Source organism: Curcuma longa, chromosome 6, assembly GCF_044706935.1.
Source record: "Curcuma longa cultivar G26 ecotype Majalengka, Jawa Barat chromosome 6, ITB_CL_G26_1.1, whole genome shotgun sequence".
Taxonomy (NCBI): Eukaryota; Viridiplantae; Streptophyta; class Magnoliopsida; order Zingiberales; family Zingiberaceae; genus Curcuma; species Curcuma longa.
This window is the reverse complement of record NC_133866.1, coordinates 5,666,255-5,686,329: the sequence shown is the minus strand read 5'-3', so window position 1 is coordinate 5,686,329 and position 20,075 is coordinate 5,666,255. Positions and strand designations below refer to the sequence as shown.

The 20,075-nt window shown below is 34.7% G+C and overlaps 2 protein-coding genes across 3 annotated transcripts; one reads left to right on the top strand and one right to left on the bottom strand.

Annotated features, from left to right (window-relative positions):
* Nucleotides 1–343: 343 nt before the first annotated feature.
* LOC141830875 (5'-adenylylsulfate reductase-like 5) lies at nucleotides 344–4,459 on the bottom strand. Its single transcript, XM_074718321.1, has 4 exons — nucleotides 4,223–4,459; nucleotides 1,511–1,692; nucleotides 1,277–1,401; nucleotides 344–1,008 (listed from the first exon to the last, which is right to left on the bottom strand). The coding sequence occupies exons 1-4, from the start codon at nucleotides 4,391–4,393 to the stop codon at nucleotides 578–580; spliced, it is 909 nt and encodes a 302-aa protein (XP_074574422.1). The 5' UTR covers nucleotides 4,394–4,459; the 3' UTR covers nucleotides 344–577.
* Nucleotides 4,460–5,468: 1,009 nt separating this feature from the next.
* LOC141830808 (uncharacterized) lies at nucleotides 5,469–19,401 on the top strand. Of its 2 annotated transcripts, XM_074718236.1 has the most exons (15): nucleotides 5,469–5,726; nucleotides 7,871–8,005; nucleotides 8,165–8,244; nucleotides 8,362–8,445; nucleotides 10,346–10,433; nucleotides 10,564–10,721; nucleotides 10,861–12,856; nucleotides 13,607–13,917; nucleotides 15,236–15,548; nucleotides 15,702–15,857; nucleotides 15,991–16,132; nucleotides 16,755–16,831; nucleotides 17,527–17,666; nucleotides 17,971–18,079; nucleotides 18,823–19,401. In XM_074718236.1, the coding sequence occupies exons 1-15, from the start codon at nucleotides 5,550–5,552 to the stop codon at nucleotides 19,018–19,020; spliced, it is 4,164 nt and encodes a 1,387-aa protein (XP_074574337.1). In that variant the 5' UTR covers nucleotides 5,469–5,549; the 3' UTR covers nucleotides 19,021–19,401. The 2 variants fall into 2 exon arrangements, with proteins under 2 accessions (XP_074574337.1, XP_074574338.1); XM_074718237.1 differs by lacking the exons at nucleotides 15,991–16,132; nucleotides 16,755–16,831; nucleotides 17,527–17,666; nucleotides 17,971–18,079; nucleotides 18,823–19,401 and having other exon boundaries at nucleotides 15,236–15,540; nucleotides 15,702–15,791.
* Nucleotides 19,402–20,075: the final 674 nt, after the last annotated feature.

The following is a 20,075-nucleotide window of genomic DNA, read 5'->3' as shown; positions in this document are numbered from 1 at the left end:
ATATCTAAGCACAAGAATTATTTCTTCCATCATTATTTTGGGGGCCTTCACCTTTCACCTCACTTTATATCTCCTTTTCATGTTCATGTTACAGATTTCTGAACATGTTGCAGAGCAGCCATATGGATGATGGAGTTTAACAAATGCCCACTTTTCCTTCTTTTTTATTTATTTATTTTTTGCCATGGATGACTGATTGAAATGAAGAAGGATGACAATCAACATGCATATGATGTCAATTTAGAGCCTAAATATATCTTCAGTTCATGTTCTTGCATAGGATTACACTGTAGTTTGCCTTTTTAATGAAGCTTGAAATTTAGTTATTCAGACACAAAGATACAATTGAGAGGAAATAAATAATCTAGAGACACAAACATACAGTTGAGAGGGAATTACAGAGCATTTTGGTTTAAAAGAAAATGCAGCAACAGTACATAATATACAAAAAGATTTCATATCCAAAAATTTACATGAGATTTTGCTTCTCATATGCCTAAGCCTAGCATTGATCTATGAAAGTGAACATGCATTCCACCAAACACAACTTGTCTCAATCATGAATACTGGAAAGATATCATTGTGTGTTGGAAAGAGAGAGCTTTGGTGAAGAGGATGACTCACCGAGTGAGACGGAGGCAAGCGAAGATGCCCAAACCCGTGCGTTATTCGCTCCTTTCCGAAGGTTCCTCGTCCGGTTCCAAAGCTTAAGATTGCTCCACAACCTTTTAATGTCGACTAAGTGCAACACCTGCTCCAATAGCTGGCTAGATTCGCGAAGGAATCTCAAGTTCAGGTGCCAGGCATGCGAGGCCCAAAAAGCTTTAACGCGAGAGTATAGCAAAGGGACGAAGCATATGATCATTCTCAGGAAGATGAAAAGAAGGGAAAATGCCAAATAAGGTTCCTTGGTCATCAACTCGCTTGCAGATTCAAAATGGAGTACAGGGGTCCTGATCTTTGCTGAACTGACCTGATCTATCTCTAGAAGTATGATTGGATCCAAACCTGTATAAACATAGATAAATAATTTCAAGGTATAAATTAATAATGTTACAAGAGATGTAGAAAATGATAAGATATAGCCTCAGTAGATGAAGTTGAAATCAAGGCATGTGATCCTTCAAAAAGCCAATTCTACTATATAACCAAAGGTAAGTCAGTTCTATGCTTGCACGAGTCAAGCTAAAAAAGGGTAAACAAACAAATATGGTAGAAAATTGGATAACACAAATAAGAGTTTAGCTAAGAGAAGGAAAGCAGTTAAAAAGTATACCAATGCTTTTCTTGTAGAAGTGCACCAGTGAGTTCAGACTGTTTGACCCATGATACCGAATCCTTGTCGTTCCATTGATCAGCAATATAGCAGGAAAGCTGTGAATACCATTTCTTGAGAGGACACTGAATAACAACACAGAAGTTATCATCCAAATGGTAGTTGCAAAAACAGTGTGCTGGCAACTTATTAGGATTTGGAGCAGAGCAACTGAAATGATTTGCTTCAACATACCTTGGCATGACGGATGATTCTTCAACTACTAAGTGCTTTATTTGAGGGAACATTGAGTTGAGGGCATCAAAAGCAGGTCGAATGCTGTGTGAGAATGGACACCATGATGCATAGAAGAGAACAGAATAACAAGCACTATTCTCACCAGAACCCAGCTCTTTCTCAAGCATCTCTCCGCTCACCTTCAAAATGATTTGAGATAAATCATACAAAAATTCCTCATTCACAGTGGCTCCCACAAATAAAAAGGAAAATAAAAATCCAAAGAGGTTTTGAATCACAAGCATTAATATCAGACAAAACTCAATTTGTGATGAAGCTGAAAGCTGCAGGCAAGGAGGAATCACAATCATAAACAATTATTCATAATGATTAGAGAATCACTAGTTCTATTAATCCTCAAACTCCCTTCTTCCTGTACAAGTATCTAAATCAAATTTCCAGCTCTAGGTGCTCAGACTAAAAGGTTGTTTTGAATTACTATGTAAAATTTTCTTTCCACCAGTTTCCATCAGGTTATTTTATATCATAAACAAGAATTAATCACCCTTAGTCTAACTACATGTATCATCTGATAGGTGCTAATGAGGATTTCAGTCATTGTTCATGGAGCGGATGTACTTTGTTGTTTTAACTTTTTTCTTAGATCTGCATGCATGATATATTTGAAAATTAATGGTGAAGAGAAGATGCCAAAGTTTTCCCTCAGTTCAGCATACATATATACTGCAAAAAAGGAAATTAGTTTTTAAAACTTCTAAGTAATTTTGGTAGGCTCTCCTCTTAAAGAGACTAAATCCTTAAAGAAGTTTCAAAGTTGGTAATATCTATCTAGAATTGTAGGAAAACTTTGATAAGAGTTTATATTAACTTAATTCTTTCCCAATTTACAACTGAGTTTATTTCCAAATTGTTTGCATCTTTTAAGAAATAAGGATATGTCTTTCCCTAATTATTTCTAATTTATTTTCAATTTAGTTTGGATTGTGATCTTTATAAGGACCCTAATTTTCCTCATGTAATTCAGTTTTGCATAATAATATTCTTCTGTGAGTTTTCATTATGTGTAAGTTTGTCAATTTGAGATAGTTATCCCTCATGACACATTAATTTGCCTCAATTTTGTGTTAGTTTGAGTGCAATTTTCATGCCCCTGGGGCATAGTTTGAGTTGTTGAAGTGGACAAGGGTTTTCGGCGAAGTGAGGAAATACCCTCTTCCGCATCAATTTTACCACCTCACAGATGCGTGGGGTCGATCAGTGGCGAATTCCACCTTTGCTGAAGAGTGCAATTTTCATGATGCATCAATTTGGCATTTCTGCGCATCAATATTTCTTATTCACTGCCATTGAGCATCGAGGAGAAAATCACTAGCCAAACTACCAATAAAAATCTTGTCAAAGGCAAATATCTTTTGTAAGACCTAAATCAGTTATCCCATCACCAACTCAAAAAAGTTACTGATCTATCTTAGTGTATATCATCCCAACCCTGATGACACTTTTTGCATGAATATTTAATGATGACCAAAACACGCCAAATATGAATCTTACAGTAATACAATTATCACTTATTTTCCTTTTAACCTGAATTAAAAAGGCACATAGCCATGCATGATCAAATCAAGCTAGTGACACATTATCAACTTATTACCCACTTCGAGTCTATAAAACATAACCTCTCCAATCTATGAGAAGAACACAATATGATTTAACAAATGGGAACACAGAAACTTCAATAAAATGTTCTAGACACTTCTCAATTCCAAAAAGGGAAAAACAATAGATTAAGACAAAAAAAAACATGTAGTCAACTATGCTCTCTTTTTGTTTGTGAAAATCACAGAACCTTCTTATCTTCAGCCAGCATTGTGGGGTTTTTTTATTCTAAAGGAGAATGTTAAAATGAACAATAAGAGATCATGCTAATACAAGAATAAACAAGAACACCTAAACAATATCTTAAATTAGTAGCCAATTGTCTAGCATTAGAAAATGGGCACTGAAAGTTGGTCCCTACATAGAATCTAGGTTAGGTTCATAGTATGTGGCAGCATAATCCTAAGTGTTCCAAAAATTGTTCCTTCACTTCGTCTTAAAGGAGTCAAATGATTTAGCTAAGGGAGGGGAAAAATTCATGGTGCACACGACAAGGCAATACGGTGAGATTATTATGAGTTCACAATTAAGTTAAAATTTTGGCAGAATTATTCCATCTTAGTATCGGTCCACCTGAATGTGAATACAAAGAATTACGTAAAATAGCTCAGCAACTACTTCTCATACTCTATCAGTCTTGCACTTTCTGCGCCTTATTTTGGACTTCAATGAACGCATTTTTTTCACTCAAGCAAGCCAAAAGTAGGCTCATTGAAATTGACGCCTAAAACTAAATAAAAGCATTGAAATTTGCCCTACGTATAGTTCCATTCCCCGCCTGTGACCAAATATTCAACACATAATCAAAGCATAATGGAAATATCTGTCGTTGGTTCAATCAAAGCAAAAACAACGAGTCCCAATTAACCTATTTCAAATAGCCAAACACGCACGGGACAGCAAAAATATCAATTTTAAGAATTGCAATTGGGATTCTTCTGAAGACCTAGCGACAGAAGAAAAATCAAACCCTAAATAATCTCGTCACCAAAAAACGACATCAAAGCTCCCGCCTTTATACAATAATACTCAAGGGGGATACAAGGAGTGTACCTCGACGGGCGGAGACTGATCGATCCGAGAAGGGCATTGAGATCGAAGGTGGTCGAGGAAGGTGAGGTCCGAGCGAGGACACAGAGGCTGCGATCGTTGGCTAGCGAAGGAGGCGACCGGGGAGAGGAGGAGGAGGAAGGCGAGGAGGTGATGGCGAGAGAATCTGGCCATGGGGAAAGGGAGGGAGAGCGCAATCGGGAAGCGCGAGGTGGAAGGGAGAAAGGAAAGAGGGGAAATCTTCCGATCCTTCTGCACGTGGATTGGGATTGGGTTGGTCTCCAGAAGGTTGCCAGGTTGGTTTCTTATCGGATCCGAGTAGAATCCGAACCCAAATCCTCAAACATCTGATCCGACAAGCACCTTCCTTCCCACAGGAACAGCCTTCTTTGAATTAGGAGAGTTTTAAGATGATGTTAATTAGTGAATATTATTATCTCATATAATAAGTTTACGATAAATTTTATTAAGTCTTTATAAGTTTAAAAATTTGCCGTTCTAAATTCATATTATCGATTTTAGATTTTAATATATAAATATATTAAGAAGATTTGTAAGAATATATTGATTTTAATTTTAAATGATTCAGATTTTTTTTAAAATTTATTAATCATTAGTCAATTTTGTTAAAATTTAATATATACTATTAAAAAAAGGTTAAAAATTTAATATTTTTTTTGAATAATAGAAGTTCTTAGAATTCATTAAAGATGTTAATTAGTGAATATTATTCTCTTAGATTTTATATTGAAATTGTGATAAATTTACGCGGTCGAATTCATATATATATATATATATATATTATATAAAATATATATATATAAATAAAATTTTATATATTAATTTTGATTTGAATTGTTTCAAAATTTATTGAGTATATAAGAATAAAATAAAAATTTAAACGTGTGAAAAGAAAAGAAAAGTATAACAAATGTAATACTTATTTTTAAAATATAGAAAATGATAATAAGGAATACCATTTCAAATTTTTACCCATAATTTTAAAATTTATAATTATCCTTTCAATTTTTACTATTATACCTAGAATTTATAACTTTCAATTTTTAACTTTCAAAATAGTATTATATTATAATTTTACATCCTAGAATTTATTATTTAATATAATCATAATATATAATATAGCAAGATAATGACGTGGCCACATTTATATTTTATTTCATCGACACGTGTCTTATTCTTCTTATTGATTCTCGACTCGATTTCCTTCCCAAACCTCGTTGACCCGAGGCAAACCCTAGAAACCTCCCCCTCTCTTGCTCTTCCTTCTCCAGCCATCGATATCGGGCTCCAACGTCTTACTGAGATCGAGATGGCAGGCATGGGAGAAGAGGGATCGCCTGCGCTGGCCAGTCATTCCGGTTCCGAAGCCAACTCCCGCCGCGGCGTCCACTACCTCGCCAAGTGTGTCCTACGCGGAAGCGCTGTTCTACACGCTGTGCAGGGCCACTTCCGCTCACCTTACTCCAAGGACATCGTATTTGGCAAGGTACTCGCCTCGGTGTCGCTGGTCGTGATCACAAATGAGCTTCTTTCGATGTTTTTTTCTTTCTCCCATTAGTGACCTTTTTAGCTTTTACTCTTATTATTTTGTGCGAGTATTGGAAAAGGTCACTGCTTGCGTGACAAAAATGAACAGAACTGTTGATTTGGCCGGCTGTTTGCCTTTTGCTTAGCTGCTGGCTTAATATGACCTCGACAGTACCTTGTTTGATCAACATATAGGAAGATTCATTCCTCTTCGACATCTTTTCAACCCACTTTTGACTTACTTCTATTTAATAAGCAGAAGTGATATCATTTTATCGTGATCATCACAGCCCTGTCTATCTATGCTTCACTAGATGAATTTTATTCCTCCATTGAACTCCATGTAATACTTTATCATTGATACTATTCATATCTATCAAGTTGCTTTTTTTATTATTAACTATCTTCCTACTCCATCAACTAACTCTAATTGATTGAATTCATTTAAGTATAAAGTTTATTAGTCGCATTCAATGTTTTTGCTCTTACTTTATCAAAAACATACCTAATTGCCCTCTTGTAGTAGTATCAACGAAAGTTTGAGCAGGTCCTGTGCAAAGGACTAAAACTTATGAATCTTAATAATTTTGTGTTGGTGCTTATACAAATATACACAAAAATTTCAACATATTCATATGAATGTATTATCATTAATAATTGTTTATTGGTGAGCCTACATAAAGTTAATACAAAGTGGTTAATTTAAGGGCGAAGAGTTGCTCATTGACACGAATCATACTGGATAATATAGGTCTTTTACATGTTCTCATGTAGCCAACAATTATAGTCTCATGATCCTATTGCAAACGTCTTGAGTTGCAGCTTGGTTTCCAATGGTTGTTTGGTTCTTTGCATATATCTTAAAATTCGATTAAACTCGAACAACATTGGTTCCCTGGGGGGATTTTGTCCCACCGGTATTAACTGGCAAAATTTTTTGCTTAATAGTCTTGCAATGGTTGACTTTATGTTTCTTAATTTATATCAGATATGAAATAACATGTAATAGTTTTTCTTAGCTTCTGGTTTCTCATGCAGCCATTTAATAAGCATCACTGGTAAGTTCATTTGTTAATTTTGGAGTATAGGTAGCTTTTAGGTGCATTAACATGTCAGATAAATTGAGAAGTTCTTGATGTGGAAGATGGGCAAATTGATCTGTCCAGGAATGAGCTATATTTGGAGACCACCACACTGAACTTGACAATTAATTAGGGGTGAGCAAAAATTCGGTTAAACCGAATAAATCGATCGAACTGACTGAATTAAAAAAATCGGTTTGGTTATTTCGGAATTTCGGTTATTTTTTCTAAAAAAATCGGTTAATTCGCTTCGGTTTCGGTTTTAAAATTCCTTATTCGGTTAAACCGAATTAACCAAATTAGAAAAATAATTTATAAATTTTAAGTAAATAAATTTATAAATCCCTAATTAATTAGTTAAATTTTTATAATATTTAAAAAATTTGGTTAATTCGGTTAATTCAGTCGAAAACCGAATTAACCGATAAAATATCGGTTCGGTTTGTTCGGTTTTTATTGAAAAATTTGGTCGGTTCGGTTGGTTCGAAAAAAATCGGTTTATTCGATTTTCGATTAATTCGGTTCGGTTTTAACCGAATGCTCAGCCCTACAATTAATAATATCATATATATATTTTTGTACATATTTAGGAATTAGGAGTGCATTAAAGCTTTTGATTGTGACAGTTGTTTGGGAAGGCGTATGCAGTAATAGCTTCATTAACTTTAAGAAGTCATCTTTAGTTAGCTTGCCTAACTATGTATTTTTAGAAATTCCCAAATAAGCGGCTGTCAATTTCTTTAAGCCTTTAGTCTTTCATCTCAAAATGGACTTGTTTGCTGTTGCTCTTTGGTTTTAACTTATGACTTATGATACATGAAACAAATGCCAATTCATCACCCCTCTTTTTTTTACAACTGAATTACTTTGATGGATTTTTTGTTACCATTATATCACACTTAATAGGAAATAGTCCTTTTAGGTCCTGAAACTCAAAATGATCCTACTATTTTCATGAGTTCTATATCAATTAATATGAATTTTTTTCTATATATCTCTTAAATGTATCAACTTCTCTCAGGAAACATCTCTAGAATTGGCATCAATTAATGAAGATGGCATCATACAATCAATATTCGAACAAAGTGTTTTTGGTACAATTAAAGACATTGCAGTCCTACCCTGGAAGGACAGATACCGAGTGTCTCCATGTCAAGTACACTGCTTTTTTCCTTGAATTTTGTTTTCTTGTTATTTGTTTTATTCAATTATTATCTGGACTAATGTTTTATACCATAGTCATTATTCTTAATGGCCTTTTTGATCTCATGTAAGTAGGTGCTCTTATTCTTGATGATATTCCTTTCCTTTGCAGGGACAAGGAAAAGACATATTGCTTGCTCTTTCTGATTCTGGAAAACTTTCATTGCTTACTTTCTGCTCAGAGATGCATAGGTTGTTATAGAGCTATGGTCTTTTGATTAATAGACACGACTTCACTTTTAGATTCATCTTTGTATCATGATTTTGTTCATCAACATGATTTTTTTTGGCTCTCTTTGACTTTGGTAGGTTCTTTGCAATGATGCATATTGAATTATCCAAACCTGGAAATACAAGGCATCAACTAGGTAGAATGTTAGCTGTCGATCCTGGGTTAGTACTGGCCATATCCTTATTTTTTAGTGGATTATTTCTTGGTATAGATGATCTCAAGTTCTTGGTATTTTGTAATTAAGTTGACTTGATCATTATTATTTTTACATTCTGTTTACATTGCAGTAATCAAACTTAGTGGGATTGGTTTGTCGATCTGTTGGATGCCCTGCATAATATAGTAGATTCAACTAAGTTTAATGCCTGATTCTACTTGGTTAAAGATTTTAGTTTAATTCTATTTTTTTGTGGACTCATGCATTAGGATGTAATATTGCAAGAACATAAGTCTACTCTTAGGCTCTATCTTTCAAAAGAAGTAAACAACTAGGGAAAGGAAGAAAAAATAAATTAAAAATAGGAAGAAAAGATGAGGGGGGATTTAAAATTTAATTCATCAAAAATAAAGAAAGAAAACAACAACAACAACTAAGTCTTATCCCACTAGGTGGGGTCGGCTAAAAAATAAAGAAAGAAAACATTAACTAACAATAGATTTGATAAAAAAATTCTTTTAATTTTTAAGCTTGAATTTGAACTCCACTCCATGAAAAAGTGAGTTTTTGGGTCAAATTGGATGGAAGCAATATAGAGAAAACCAGGGAAAGATTTTTCCTATCTTATCCTTTCATCCAACTTTTCCGTTGAAGGAAACTTATTTTCTTTTTGATTTCCTTCCCTCGTAGGAATCCACAGTTAATGGATTAAAATATCAAGGTTTTGGATACATAAATGTGTTCATCTATTAAAAACTATTATTAGATCAGACTTCACAATTGATGAGCTGATAGTGTTTCCAAAGTTTTGGATGATCAAGTATGTGATTACCGAAAAATTAGTGTATTCTTGAATCTAATTATTTGAGTTTTTTATTTGTTTGAAGATATGAGAGATTACTGCCTAAAATTGAACTCTAGATTTTTGCTATTTTATGGTTCTATCAAAGAAGAGATAGGGAAAAGTGTTACTGCATTGAGTATGAGTATTCCATATCTCATTGGTGGAAATAATAAAATTTTACCATTTTGAAACGTGTCCTTGGAGATCACTCTTGAAAACATTTTTCATTCCCCTGTTCTTATTGGCTTAGAGGGTGGTAACCAGAATGATGATAGATAATCCTTAATCAAGGTTTCATCTCCATTGGGATTCATTTCATGTGAGGAGCAGGGATGATGATGACGACCGAAAGCTAGACCTTGCAGGAATAGGTAAGGTTGACACACTTCATGATCCATGAGGACTTGAATCTAACTGAATTTCTAATTCTTCATTTTAGATTGTCACATCAATCCTTTTTCACCATTGTAAATTTGGATCTAAGTATTTCAACTTCCAACTTATATATATATATATATATATATAAAATTTAATTTAGTGGAAAGTACTAGATCTATTTCAAAACATATGACCCTTGGTTTTTTGCCAATGTTTTAGCTTTACGGGTAATTTTAGAACTAGTGACTTTGATTATATAACAAGAAGAAGCCATGTCAGTCCCGGATCTTTGGTTGGTAACTTGGATCTTATCCCTCCATTCAACTCTGGACTGAAATAAAGATGAAGTGATATATCTTCTTTCTTTAACCAGATTGCAAAATGTCATGCATCTACACATTCACTTAAAGCTTTACTGAACCATCTTTTTTGCATGGTCCTACCAATTACTGTTCTAGTCATTAAGCAATAAGCAAATAACATGCTAATTCTGGAAATTTTAGTTTGTACAGCACCAGTACATAAGTTCATGCCAGTTTTTATTCGTAATTATGAGAATAAATTTTGAGTCTCATATTACTTGGTTTCCTACATGCTCTTATACTTTGGCTTTATACATGCGCTGTAGTAATCTTAATTGTCATTTTCAGCTAGCTTTCCTTATTTTTTATACATTTTGCAGAGGTTGTTTTGTTGCTGTTAGTGCGTATGAAGATCAATTTGCACTAATATCTCTAGCCATCTCTTCTGAAAGGAATGTTGTTTATGAGGTGAGTCTCTACAAATGATTAAAAGATGTTGCTTCTGATCTAGACTGCAAACCAGGTTCTGTCTTCTTGCTTGTCTAATATGGCATATACTTATTTCAGATTTTGAAGATCTTCCATGTCATAATTTCAGAAAATTTATTATCCTTCGGAAAGCAAAATTGATGCAAGCAATGGACGGGACACTTTGGGCACCGTTGTCCGGGGTACAATATGGAGTATGTGCTTCATATCACATGGTACTTATCAGACAAAAGGATATAATCCCCTTATGGCGATTATTATGAACAGGTGTGATTCAGTTCTGGTTTGGATTTTATTATGAACCTCTAGAAGCTATAAATGTATCTCAAACAAATTTATTATTTCTCCATTCTTAAAATGATGCTTTTGTCTTCCTCTGATTGCAGTTCTAATTAATATAATGCAGGAAAGGTTCATTAATGAATGAGTTGCTATTGTTTGGATGTGATCCGTATTCACGGATTATTCAAATCATTTCTCGGTATTTTGAAAGTGGCCCTTTAGCACTTGATATATCTGCGATCCCTCATCTCCCTGGCTTTGCTATTCTTTTCAGAATAGGAGAAATGCTTTTAATGGATCTTACAGACCCACAAAATATCTGTTGCTATCACAAGCTAAGCTTTGATGTGCCTCTTTTGGTTGAAGATCAAGGTTATTTTGATGAGTCCTGTAAGGTATTAGATGTCGATGATGAAGGTATGTTTAATGTTGCTGCCTGTGCTTTGCTGGAGTTAAAAGATTCAGCAGCTGATATGTATAAAAATGAGGATCCTATGAGCATTGATAGCAGCAATGGAAAATTTTCTTCAACTACTAAGCTTGTATGCTCATGGACTTGGGAACCTGCTACCTCCTTGGATTCTAAGTTGCTATTGTGTTTGGACACCGGGGAACTATTTAAGGTTGAAATTTCTTCTGGTGCTGGTGGAGTTCAAATTAATTTGTCAGACTGTCTCTACAAGGGCATGGCTTGTAAAGCACTCCTATGGACAAGTTGTGGATTAATTGCAGGTCTAGTGGAGATGGGAGATGGGTTTGTTCTTAAGCTAGAACATGATAAATTATCCTACAAAAGTTCTATCCAAAATATCGCTCCAATTTTGGATATATCACTTGCTAATTATTACGATGAGAACCAAGATCAAATGTTTGCTTGTTGTGGAATGAATCCTGGAGGTTCATTAAGAACTGTTCGAAGTGGTATATGTGTGGAAAAGCTTTTGAGGACTGCACCTATTTATCCAGGAGTAACTGGTATGTGGACCTTGAGGATGAAACAAAGTCACTCTTATCACTCTTTCCTTGTCTTGTCTTTTGTTGAAGAAACTAGAATATTATCAGTTGGTTTAAGCTTTAGTGATGTAAGTGAAGCAGTTGGCTTTCAGCTTGATGTATGTACTTTGGCCTGTGGTTTGTTTGCTGATAGAATGCTTGTACAAATTCATAGGAGTGGTGTAAAACTCTGTTTACCTTCTTCATCTGCTCATCCTGAGGGCATCCCTCTTTCACAACCATTTTTTTCTTGTTGGTCTCCCAATAATATGACAATTAGTGTTGGTGCTGTGGGTCAAAATTTGGTAATCGTAGCTACCTCTAATCCTTGCTTTCTTTACATTCTTGGTGTCCGATCAATATCAGCATTTAATTTTGAAGTATATGAGATTCAGCATGTCAGACTGCAGTATGAAGTTTCTTGCATTTCTATTCCATTGAGAAATTCCAATTCTAAACATTTGGCTTCAGAAGTTACAACAAATGTCAAGGATCATGAAACTAGTCATATTGATAAATGTGTTATTAATACTGCTTTTGTCATCGGTACACATAAGCCATCAGTTGAACTTCTATCACATGCCCATCAAGATGTGTTCAGAGTGATTGCTGTAGGAGCTATAGAAGTGAGCAGTGCACTTGGTAGTCCTATTAGTGGATGTATTCCAGAAGATGTTAGGCTTGTATCAGTGGATCATCCTTATGTTCTCGCTGGTCTGAGAAATGGAATGCTTCTTCGTTTCGAGTGGTCTGCTCAGACAGATCCAAGCAGGCATAGTGGTTTTACTAGGTCTTGTTTTAATGACTTTGGAAGTCTTTCATCAAGTGTGGATACTTTAAATTCTTATTGTATTGCAATGGAACATACTAAACCTCCTGCGCCTATTTTTTTGCAATTGATTGCTATTCGACGCATAGGGATTACTCCTGCTGTTTTGGTATCAATGAAAGAATCACTTGATGCAGACATAATTGTACTCAGTGATAGGCCTTGGTTACTAAATACAGCAAGGCACAGCCTTGCATATACATCTATCTCATTTCAGCCTGCTACTCATGTGACTCCTGTCAGTTCTGTTGACTGTCCTAAGGGGGTTCTGTTTGTGTCAGAAAACAGCTTACATCTGGTAGATGTCTTATACTTGATTTTATCATATTCAACTTTTAATTTTTCATCTTAACCAATGAATACTGATGCTTTAATATACCTGTTCAGCGATGTGTATATAGTGACATAATTTCTGATAATTGATAGAAATAATAAGAGTGTTACAGAACTGTGAACCCTTGGTTTTGAGTTAGAAATGTGGTTTTAGATTTCATTTGATGATTGGCGACTGACCATTATCTTCTTTCTGTTAGTGTAATTGGTGTTTGCTGTTAAAACCAAGGATATTCACATATCTTTATAGATTGTTTTATCATAGTGATGCCTTAACCAGTTTTTTAGCTGCTGATATGCTGAGAGGGATTCTTTAAATTGAATTTTATTTTTGGGAGGGGATCGGGAGTAGTGGTGTGGTGTCATTGTTGGGTTGCCTGATTGCTAGTTTTCTGAGGTGCTGGCAAGTCTAGTTGTTTGGGTATATTCTGTGTTGTGAGGTTGATATTGTTAGTAAATAGATTTGCAAATAATGATATTTTTGTAACTTGGTCATTGCCTTTTCTTTGCTGTAGATTGTTTTTTTTCAGCATTTATTTTCTTTAATAGTAAATGAATACTTTTGCTTGTTGGAAAATGGTTCCGATGTAGTTTACTTCACTTAGGCATACTGTCCTGATCGTTTCTTTCATTTGCTTTTGAAGTTTTGTAGGAGATAATTTTTTTCTCAAGAAAACTATCATTATGCTCCTGTACTTGGTTCTTTGTCATGCAGGTTGAAATGATACATTGCAAGAGACTTAATGTGCAAAAGTTTTCCATTCATGGTACTCCAAGGAAACTTTTATATCATAATGAAAGTAAGACTTTACTGGTGCTGAGAACTGGACTAAAGGGTGGACCATGCTCATCAGACATATGTCGTGTAGATCCCCTTGGTGGAACATTGCTTTCAAAATTTCAGTGTGAACCTGGGGAAACAGCAAAATGCATGCAAATAGTGAAGGTAGGAAATGAGCAAGTCTTGGCTGTTGGAACCAGTCAATCTTCTGGCAGGATTATTATGCCTAGTGGTGAAGCTGAAAGGTTGGCAGTTGAATTTCTTGTGTTATCTTTCCTTGCAAGAAGACTATGCCAATTGTTTTCAGATGTCCAATGGACTCTTGTAATCTGTGCTATGCCTCTTGCTTTTTTCACAGAAATGACTGTGGTTTGCTTAAAAAAATAAATTAATTAGTGGTGGTTATCTGAATGGCTGTTCTACCTAAGCTACGTTTGCAAATCCTCAACTTTGCAGTTTCCTTGTCACATTTTCCTTTGCACATCTGTATTATTTTGTCATTTCACTTCTGGCTTTTAAGATAACATAGTGAATGGTTGTCATTTATGATGTTCTCGAGGGATTGCCATTGTAATGTTTAGGTGTATTGGGTATCTAAATATCTACTATTGTTGTGGTTGGTGTTAGCACTGGGTTCATGCAAAGTCAATGGTGAGAAAATGTAGTCTTGAAATTGGGATTAGCTTGTATTGGAAAACATATGACAGCATAATATCTTTGCATTTGGTACATGCAAATGCTACCTTGTTACTGGAATGCTAATCGATCTGTTATATGACATTGACCTTTTCATTGAAAGTTGGAGAGGTTGATGAATGCTGTTTGTTTGGTTTGGGAAAAAAATTCAGTGGTATACGAGTTAATGAAAAGAGCTTATAAGTTAGACATAATACTACCTCTAAGCAGGTTTGCTGGCAATCCATTTCAGCTAGAGTTCTGATTTCAGATTACAGGCTAGAACTGAGAAGGAATTCTTTATTAGTTGCCATCATATACAGATTCAGAAAGTACTCTGGTAGAGTTCCCTTATGTGGTGAAAGAACCCTAATTTTATGAATTATGAGTTTTTGCAGCAGCTGGGGAGATATTAGCATAGGAGAAAATATAGATTAAACACCCTAAATCTCCATTAACAAAGGTATTCAAGAGTACTTTCCAGTTAGGAATTATCAGTGTTTGTTCCAACTATTTGGGGTTGCTACATGAATCTTATCCCTCTGCCATCATCAAGAGTTGTTTTCCAATTAGGAATCACAATTAAAGTTGAATCTACAACAAATATCCATAAACTGTAATGAGACTTCAATTCTGAAATTACATTACTTTTTGTTTGATATAGACTTTATATTACATTCGACCATACATTAAAGTATATGCGATATGCTTAATTTGTGTGTGGATCAGTGTTTTGTTCTTCTTGAAGAACTGGAGAATTTATCTACAAAATACTTTTTAGATATGATGATCATGTACATTTAAACTTTTACATTGTTTTCTTTATGCTGAAAGGGGCTACACTTTTTCATCATATATAATGTTTATACTTATATGATGTATTCGCAGTACAAAAGGCCGCCTGATTGTGTTGAGTTTGGATTTCACATATAATTCTGAGGGGAGCCCAAATCACTGCTCTAATTTGAATCTATCTTCCCAAAGTGGCTCTACATTTGGGGAGATAATTGGCCATGCTGGTGAAGAATTGTCACTTAGTAGTCAGTGCAGCAGCCAAGGTGATACTTGTTGTGATGGTATTCATCTTGATGAAACTGGGGCAGGGCAATTGCGATTAGTTTCCCAGGCCTTAGCATCTGGTGCTGTGCTGTCAGTCTGCTCTTATCTAGATCAGTTTATCTTGGCTTCTGCTGGTAATACTGTGAGTTATCATCTAGAAACTCTTTTTTTTTTAGGATAGCTGTGTATTCTCTGATCTCTCATGTCAACTAATGTCTTCAGTTGATTCTAATTCATCTTTTTTTTCCCATTCAAATATCTAAGAAAGCTCATTATCACTTATTTGTTTTAACAGCTTAACGTTTTTGGCTTTGCAAATGAAAACCCTCAGCGGCTGAGAAAGTTTGCTACAGGCAGGACACGTTTTGCCATTACGTGTTTGAAGACATATTATAATAGAATAGCAGTTGGTGATTGTCGTGATGGTATCCTTTTTTATTCTTATCATGCGGTATGGTTTTTCTTCTAAGCTTTAGATGTTTTATGTAAGCCTCTGAAAGTGTATAAGAGCAAAGATAGTAATGGTGTTGTTATCTTTTGATTTTTCACTTTGAACTAATTTTTCCTATGTATTTTATGCTTAGGATGTTAAAAAATTAGAACTCTTGTATTCCGATCCTGCTCAGAGATTGGTTGCTGATTGTGCTCTGATGAATCGCGATACTGCCATCGTATCAGATCGTAAAGGAAACATTTCTGTTTTGTCATGTCCCAATACTTTAGAAGGTATGCTTTGGCTTTTCAAATGCCATTTCTAGCTTGTGGAATGGATAATAATTTCTCACTCAAGATGTAAAGTTTTTACAAGTTAAACTTCCATTTGTCCATCTCTTTCTAATTTTTTTTTCATTCCCATTAAGAATGACTATGATTTGCATATTTGCATTTCAAAGAGACATACAAAATTTATAAGATGACTTCCATCCTAATGGATATGAATATTGAAATACATGCACTCAAATGTCAATATTCAAATTAATTAAATTATTTTATATTACATTGATCAATGTATTATGAGTCTTACAACACATTGATGATTGATCATCTTTAAGCATGCCAATGACTATGAAGATTAACTCAATGTATTCCAATAGATTCAACTCTTCTGACTGTAGATACGATTGATCATCTTTAGGCATGCCCATACCATCTCAATGTGTATTGGAATTACACCTAATTTCTATTATCATATATATTTTGCCACTCACGTTGATGTTGTGTGAGTTTGGTGACTTACGTTGGTTCTTGTTTTGTATTTCCAGTTTTTTTTACTAGTTTTTTTTGCCTAATCTGGTCATTTTGCTATATTTCTACGTGACTATGTTAAATTTGTGTTTGTATCTTGCAGCCAATGAATACCCTGAGAAGAACCTAGTGCTGAATTGTTCATTTTATATGGGTGAAACTGTTATGAGCATTGTAAAGGTAATTTCTAGGATGTTATCTTCATGGGGCTATTGTGTGATCATTTACAAAGAGAATTTGCTTTTAAACCCATAGTCAATAACTTAAAGTATGCCTCAATGACTTTGTAGTTAGGTTATCTTTAAAAGGAAAATTAAACCTTCAGGTTTACTGTAGATAAACAATTGTTTAGTTAGTTACTTGGATCAAATTTTGAACTCTTCCAATGCTGTGATTTTAACTCAAGTTTGGGTGAAATTAAATGCCCTTCTTGGTTTCTGTATTAAATTAACATCCTAGTTATTCCATACCAGTGGTTCCAAAAGCTTAATTATTTTGGTTAATAGTTAATAATGGTGTGAAAAACTGAAGGTAACTGGAAGTGCAATTTAGTTGCCGTCCTCTACTCTGCCAATGGTGGTGGTTTTGGAGGCTGAGGCATGATATCACTATTATTGCTCTTATTTTGATCACTGGGCATATTTTATGACTTGCAATCGCAGAACTTCCTTACCTCCAAAAATTTTTTGATGCAGACTTGTCATTTTTTTGTGTGTGTGTTTTCCTTTAAATGTTTCTTTCATTTCTGTTACTGGTTGAGACTTATCAGCTCTAATTTTCTCCAATTTTTTCATGTTGGGCTGTTTTTTGTCAATTAAGTTCTCTTTCTCTTTTATTTAGAATGATTTGTTCTAATCCGTTAATCTGCCCTGTAGGCTCCAGTTCCATGTAAACTTCCAGTAGATAATATTCCCAACAATTCTATCGGTGCGGAGATAGTTCAGAAATCTTCCTATGATAGTATTGTTGCAAGCACATTGCTAGGAAGTGTCTTCATCCTCATTCCTATTACAAGGTCAGATGAACTATCCACTCTTAGATCCCTTAGCATTCATCAGTTGTGTGTCTTTTATGTGCGTGTTTTTTTCCTCTCCCAGCTAAAGCATCTTCTTTAAATATCTTTCTGTTGGCTACTGCTTCTAGAGTTAAGTCATTGTTAGCTTCTTTAATTAGTATCCTGATTGACGGCTTTCGATTGCATGCATGAACAGCCTGCTGTGCTATTTTTTAGACAATACAACATATGATATTTGTGGTTTTGAACATCTTAAATTGCAGTAGGATAATTTGTCGTCTGCTAATAGTATTTTACTTTGCAGTGAAGAATATGCATTGTTAGATGCTGTCCAAGATCGACTTGCGGTTCATTCTCTGACTTCTCCTGTTCTAGGAAACAACCATAGGGAATACCGTGGGCGTGGATTCCCGGTACGTGCAATTACTGTTTTATGCTCGTATGAAGCCGTCTTTATGAATCTTTTATTGTAATTTAAATTGTCCTCTGATATTAAATACTACCTTTGTCAAACACATTTAATGTAAAGATATAGTATGATTATGAAAATTGTCTATTTCTTATAGCATTTTATGAACCAAAAGTAAGAATAACTACTCCGTATCTATTCTTTTGCATGAACCAAAATAGTTATTTTCTTCTATTTCTTATCTATTCCATTCCTCATGAAATCTATTTCATTCCTTGTCGATTCTATCATGTAAACTAAACTCACGAGAAAGAAGCAATGGGAAGAAGGATACGAAAGTGAAGAGGAGAGGACAGGACACAAAGATAATGCCCTTGTTCTTTTACAGTTTTATTTGGAAGGATAAGGAGAAAAGATTAAAGAAATAAGGCAGGAAAATTCATTACTAGATCCAATTTTCATCTCATTTTATCTCCCCTTTTTCCTTCCAACTAAACTGTAAACTGTTCATCCAACCAACCATTATCGAGACTTGCTGAACCATAGTGATGTAGTAATATAAAGCCCCCTTCTAAACTAGGACTTGATATTGCCAAACTTGCATGGATTAAGCAATATGTTCATGACTAATGATGCTTTCATTGTGCAGAATCCTTGTAGTTGTTCTTCATGACCCCCTTTTCTAATTGTTAACATCGGTATGTCTGAGTTACCGGTGATCTCTAAGATTCATAAGTTGTGTCGCAGGCGGGAGTACCTAGCATACTCGATGGAGACATGCTCATGCAGTTCTTGGAGCTAACAAACATGCAGCAAGAATCTGTGCTCTCTTCATCAGGAGGTGGATCAAACTCCCATGCATTGGCTTCAGAGTCGCATCGCCATCCTCTCTACTCCAACCAGGTTGTCCACCTACTCGAACGGATTCATTACACACTCAACTGAGCTCCCCCGTCCGCCTGCTCCTTGATCGCCTCATCGGGTGTTTACTGATACAACTCGCGGACTCGCGACTCGTGACTCGCAACGCTGCTAGTGATCAACACCAATGATCTCCTTCTGTCGTATAGCATGCAGAGATGGATCTGGAATCCCCAAATAAGCAAACAAAGCTCGCTGTTATTTTCATTTGGAGTTTTCGACTCTGCATCGCGTTTGTTTAATTCTGAGTGCCCTGATTTGTTTATTCTTCCGATATGAAAAATGTACCAAGCTTGTTAGATGGAAGTGGTTTATAGTTGATGGTGCAGAGAGTAGTTGAGGAATAATTTGTGCAGTAGTTATGATTAATAAAACTATACGATTCTCCCACAGAATTATATTTCATTGTGTGAATAATGTTTCTTCTTGGCTATTCCCATTGTGACGCTATGATTATTTCTCCCCATTATTTATGACGTCATAAAATGGATTATAGAACATGTATTGCTTGATGTCTTTTCATACCTGAAAAAAAATTAATTCCAATCTACTTATTTTATTTTCATCTAAATCGGAAAAAAAATGAAGGCAAACTTAGGAAAACATTGCACTATAAACGGATTTCTCGTCAAATGGATAAAAATCAAAAGCGTCTCAAATTTTACAAATGTCTTTTCTTTTTCAATAAAATTGATTAAGTGTTGTAAAAGTTACTGAGTAATTTATATAATATGTAGTAGTTATTAGGTAATATTCATAACATGTAAAAGTTATTTAGTAGTTGTTATAAAATGTTTAGAGTGAATTTATAATTTATGTTAGGCAGAAGCTATCAGTAATTGTTATAATGTATTTAGTGTGAGTTTAGGATTTATAATCTCTAAACACTATTATATCAAAATACTATTGATTAATTTGATAAAAATTATTTAAACTTTATCAAATTTACTTTAAATCAATTGTAAAAGCTATATGTAGTTGCTTAAATTCTAAACTCATTCTAAATACATTGTAGTAATTATTGTAGCTTCTACACGTTGTAACAGTTACTTAGTAGTTTTTACACAGTGGTGTAAATT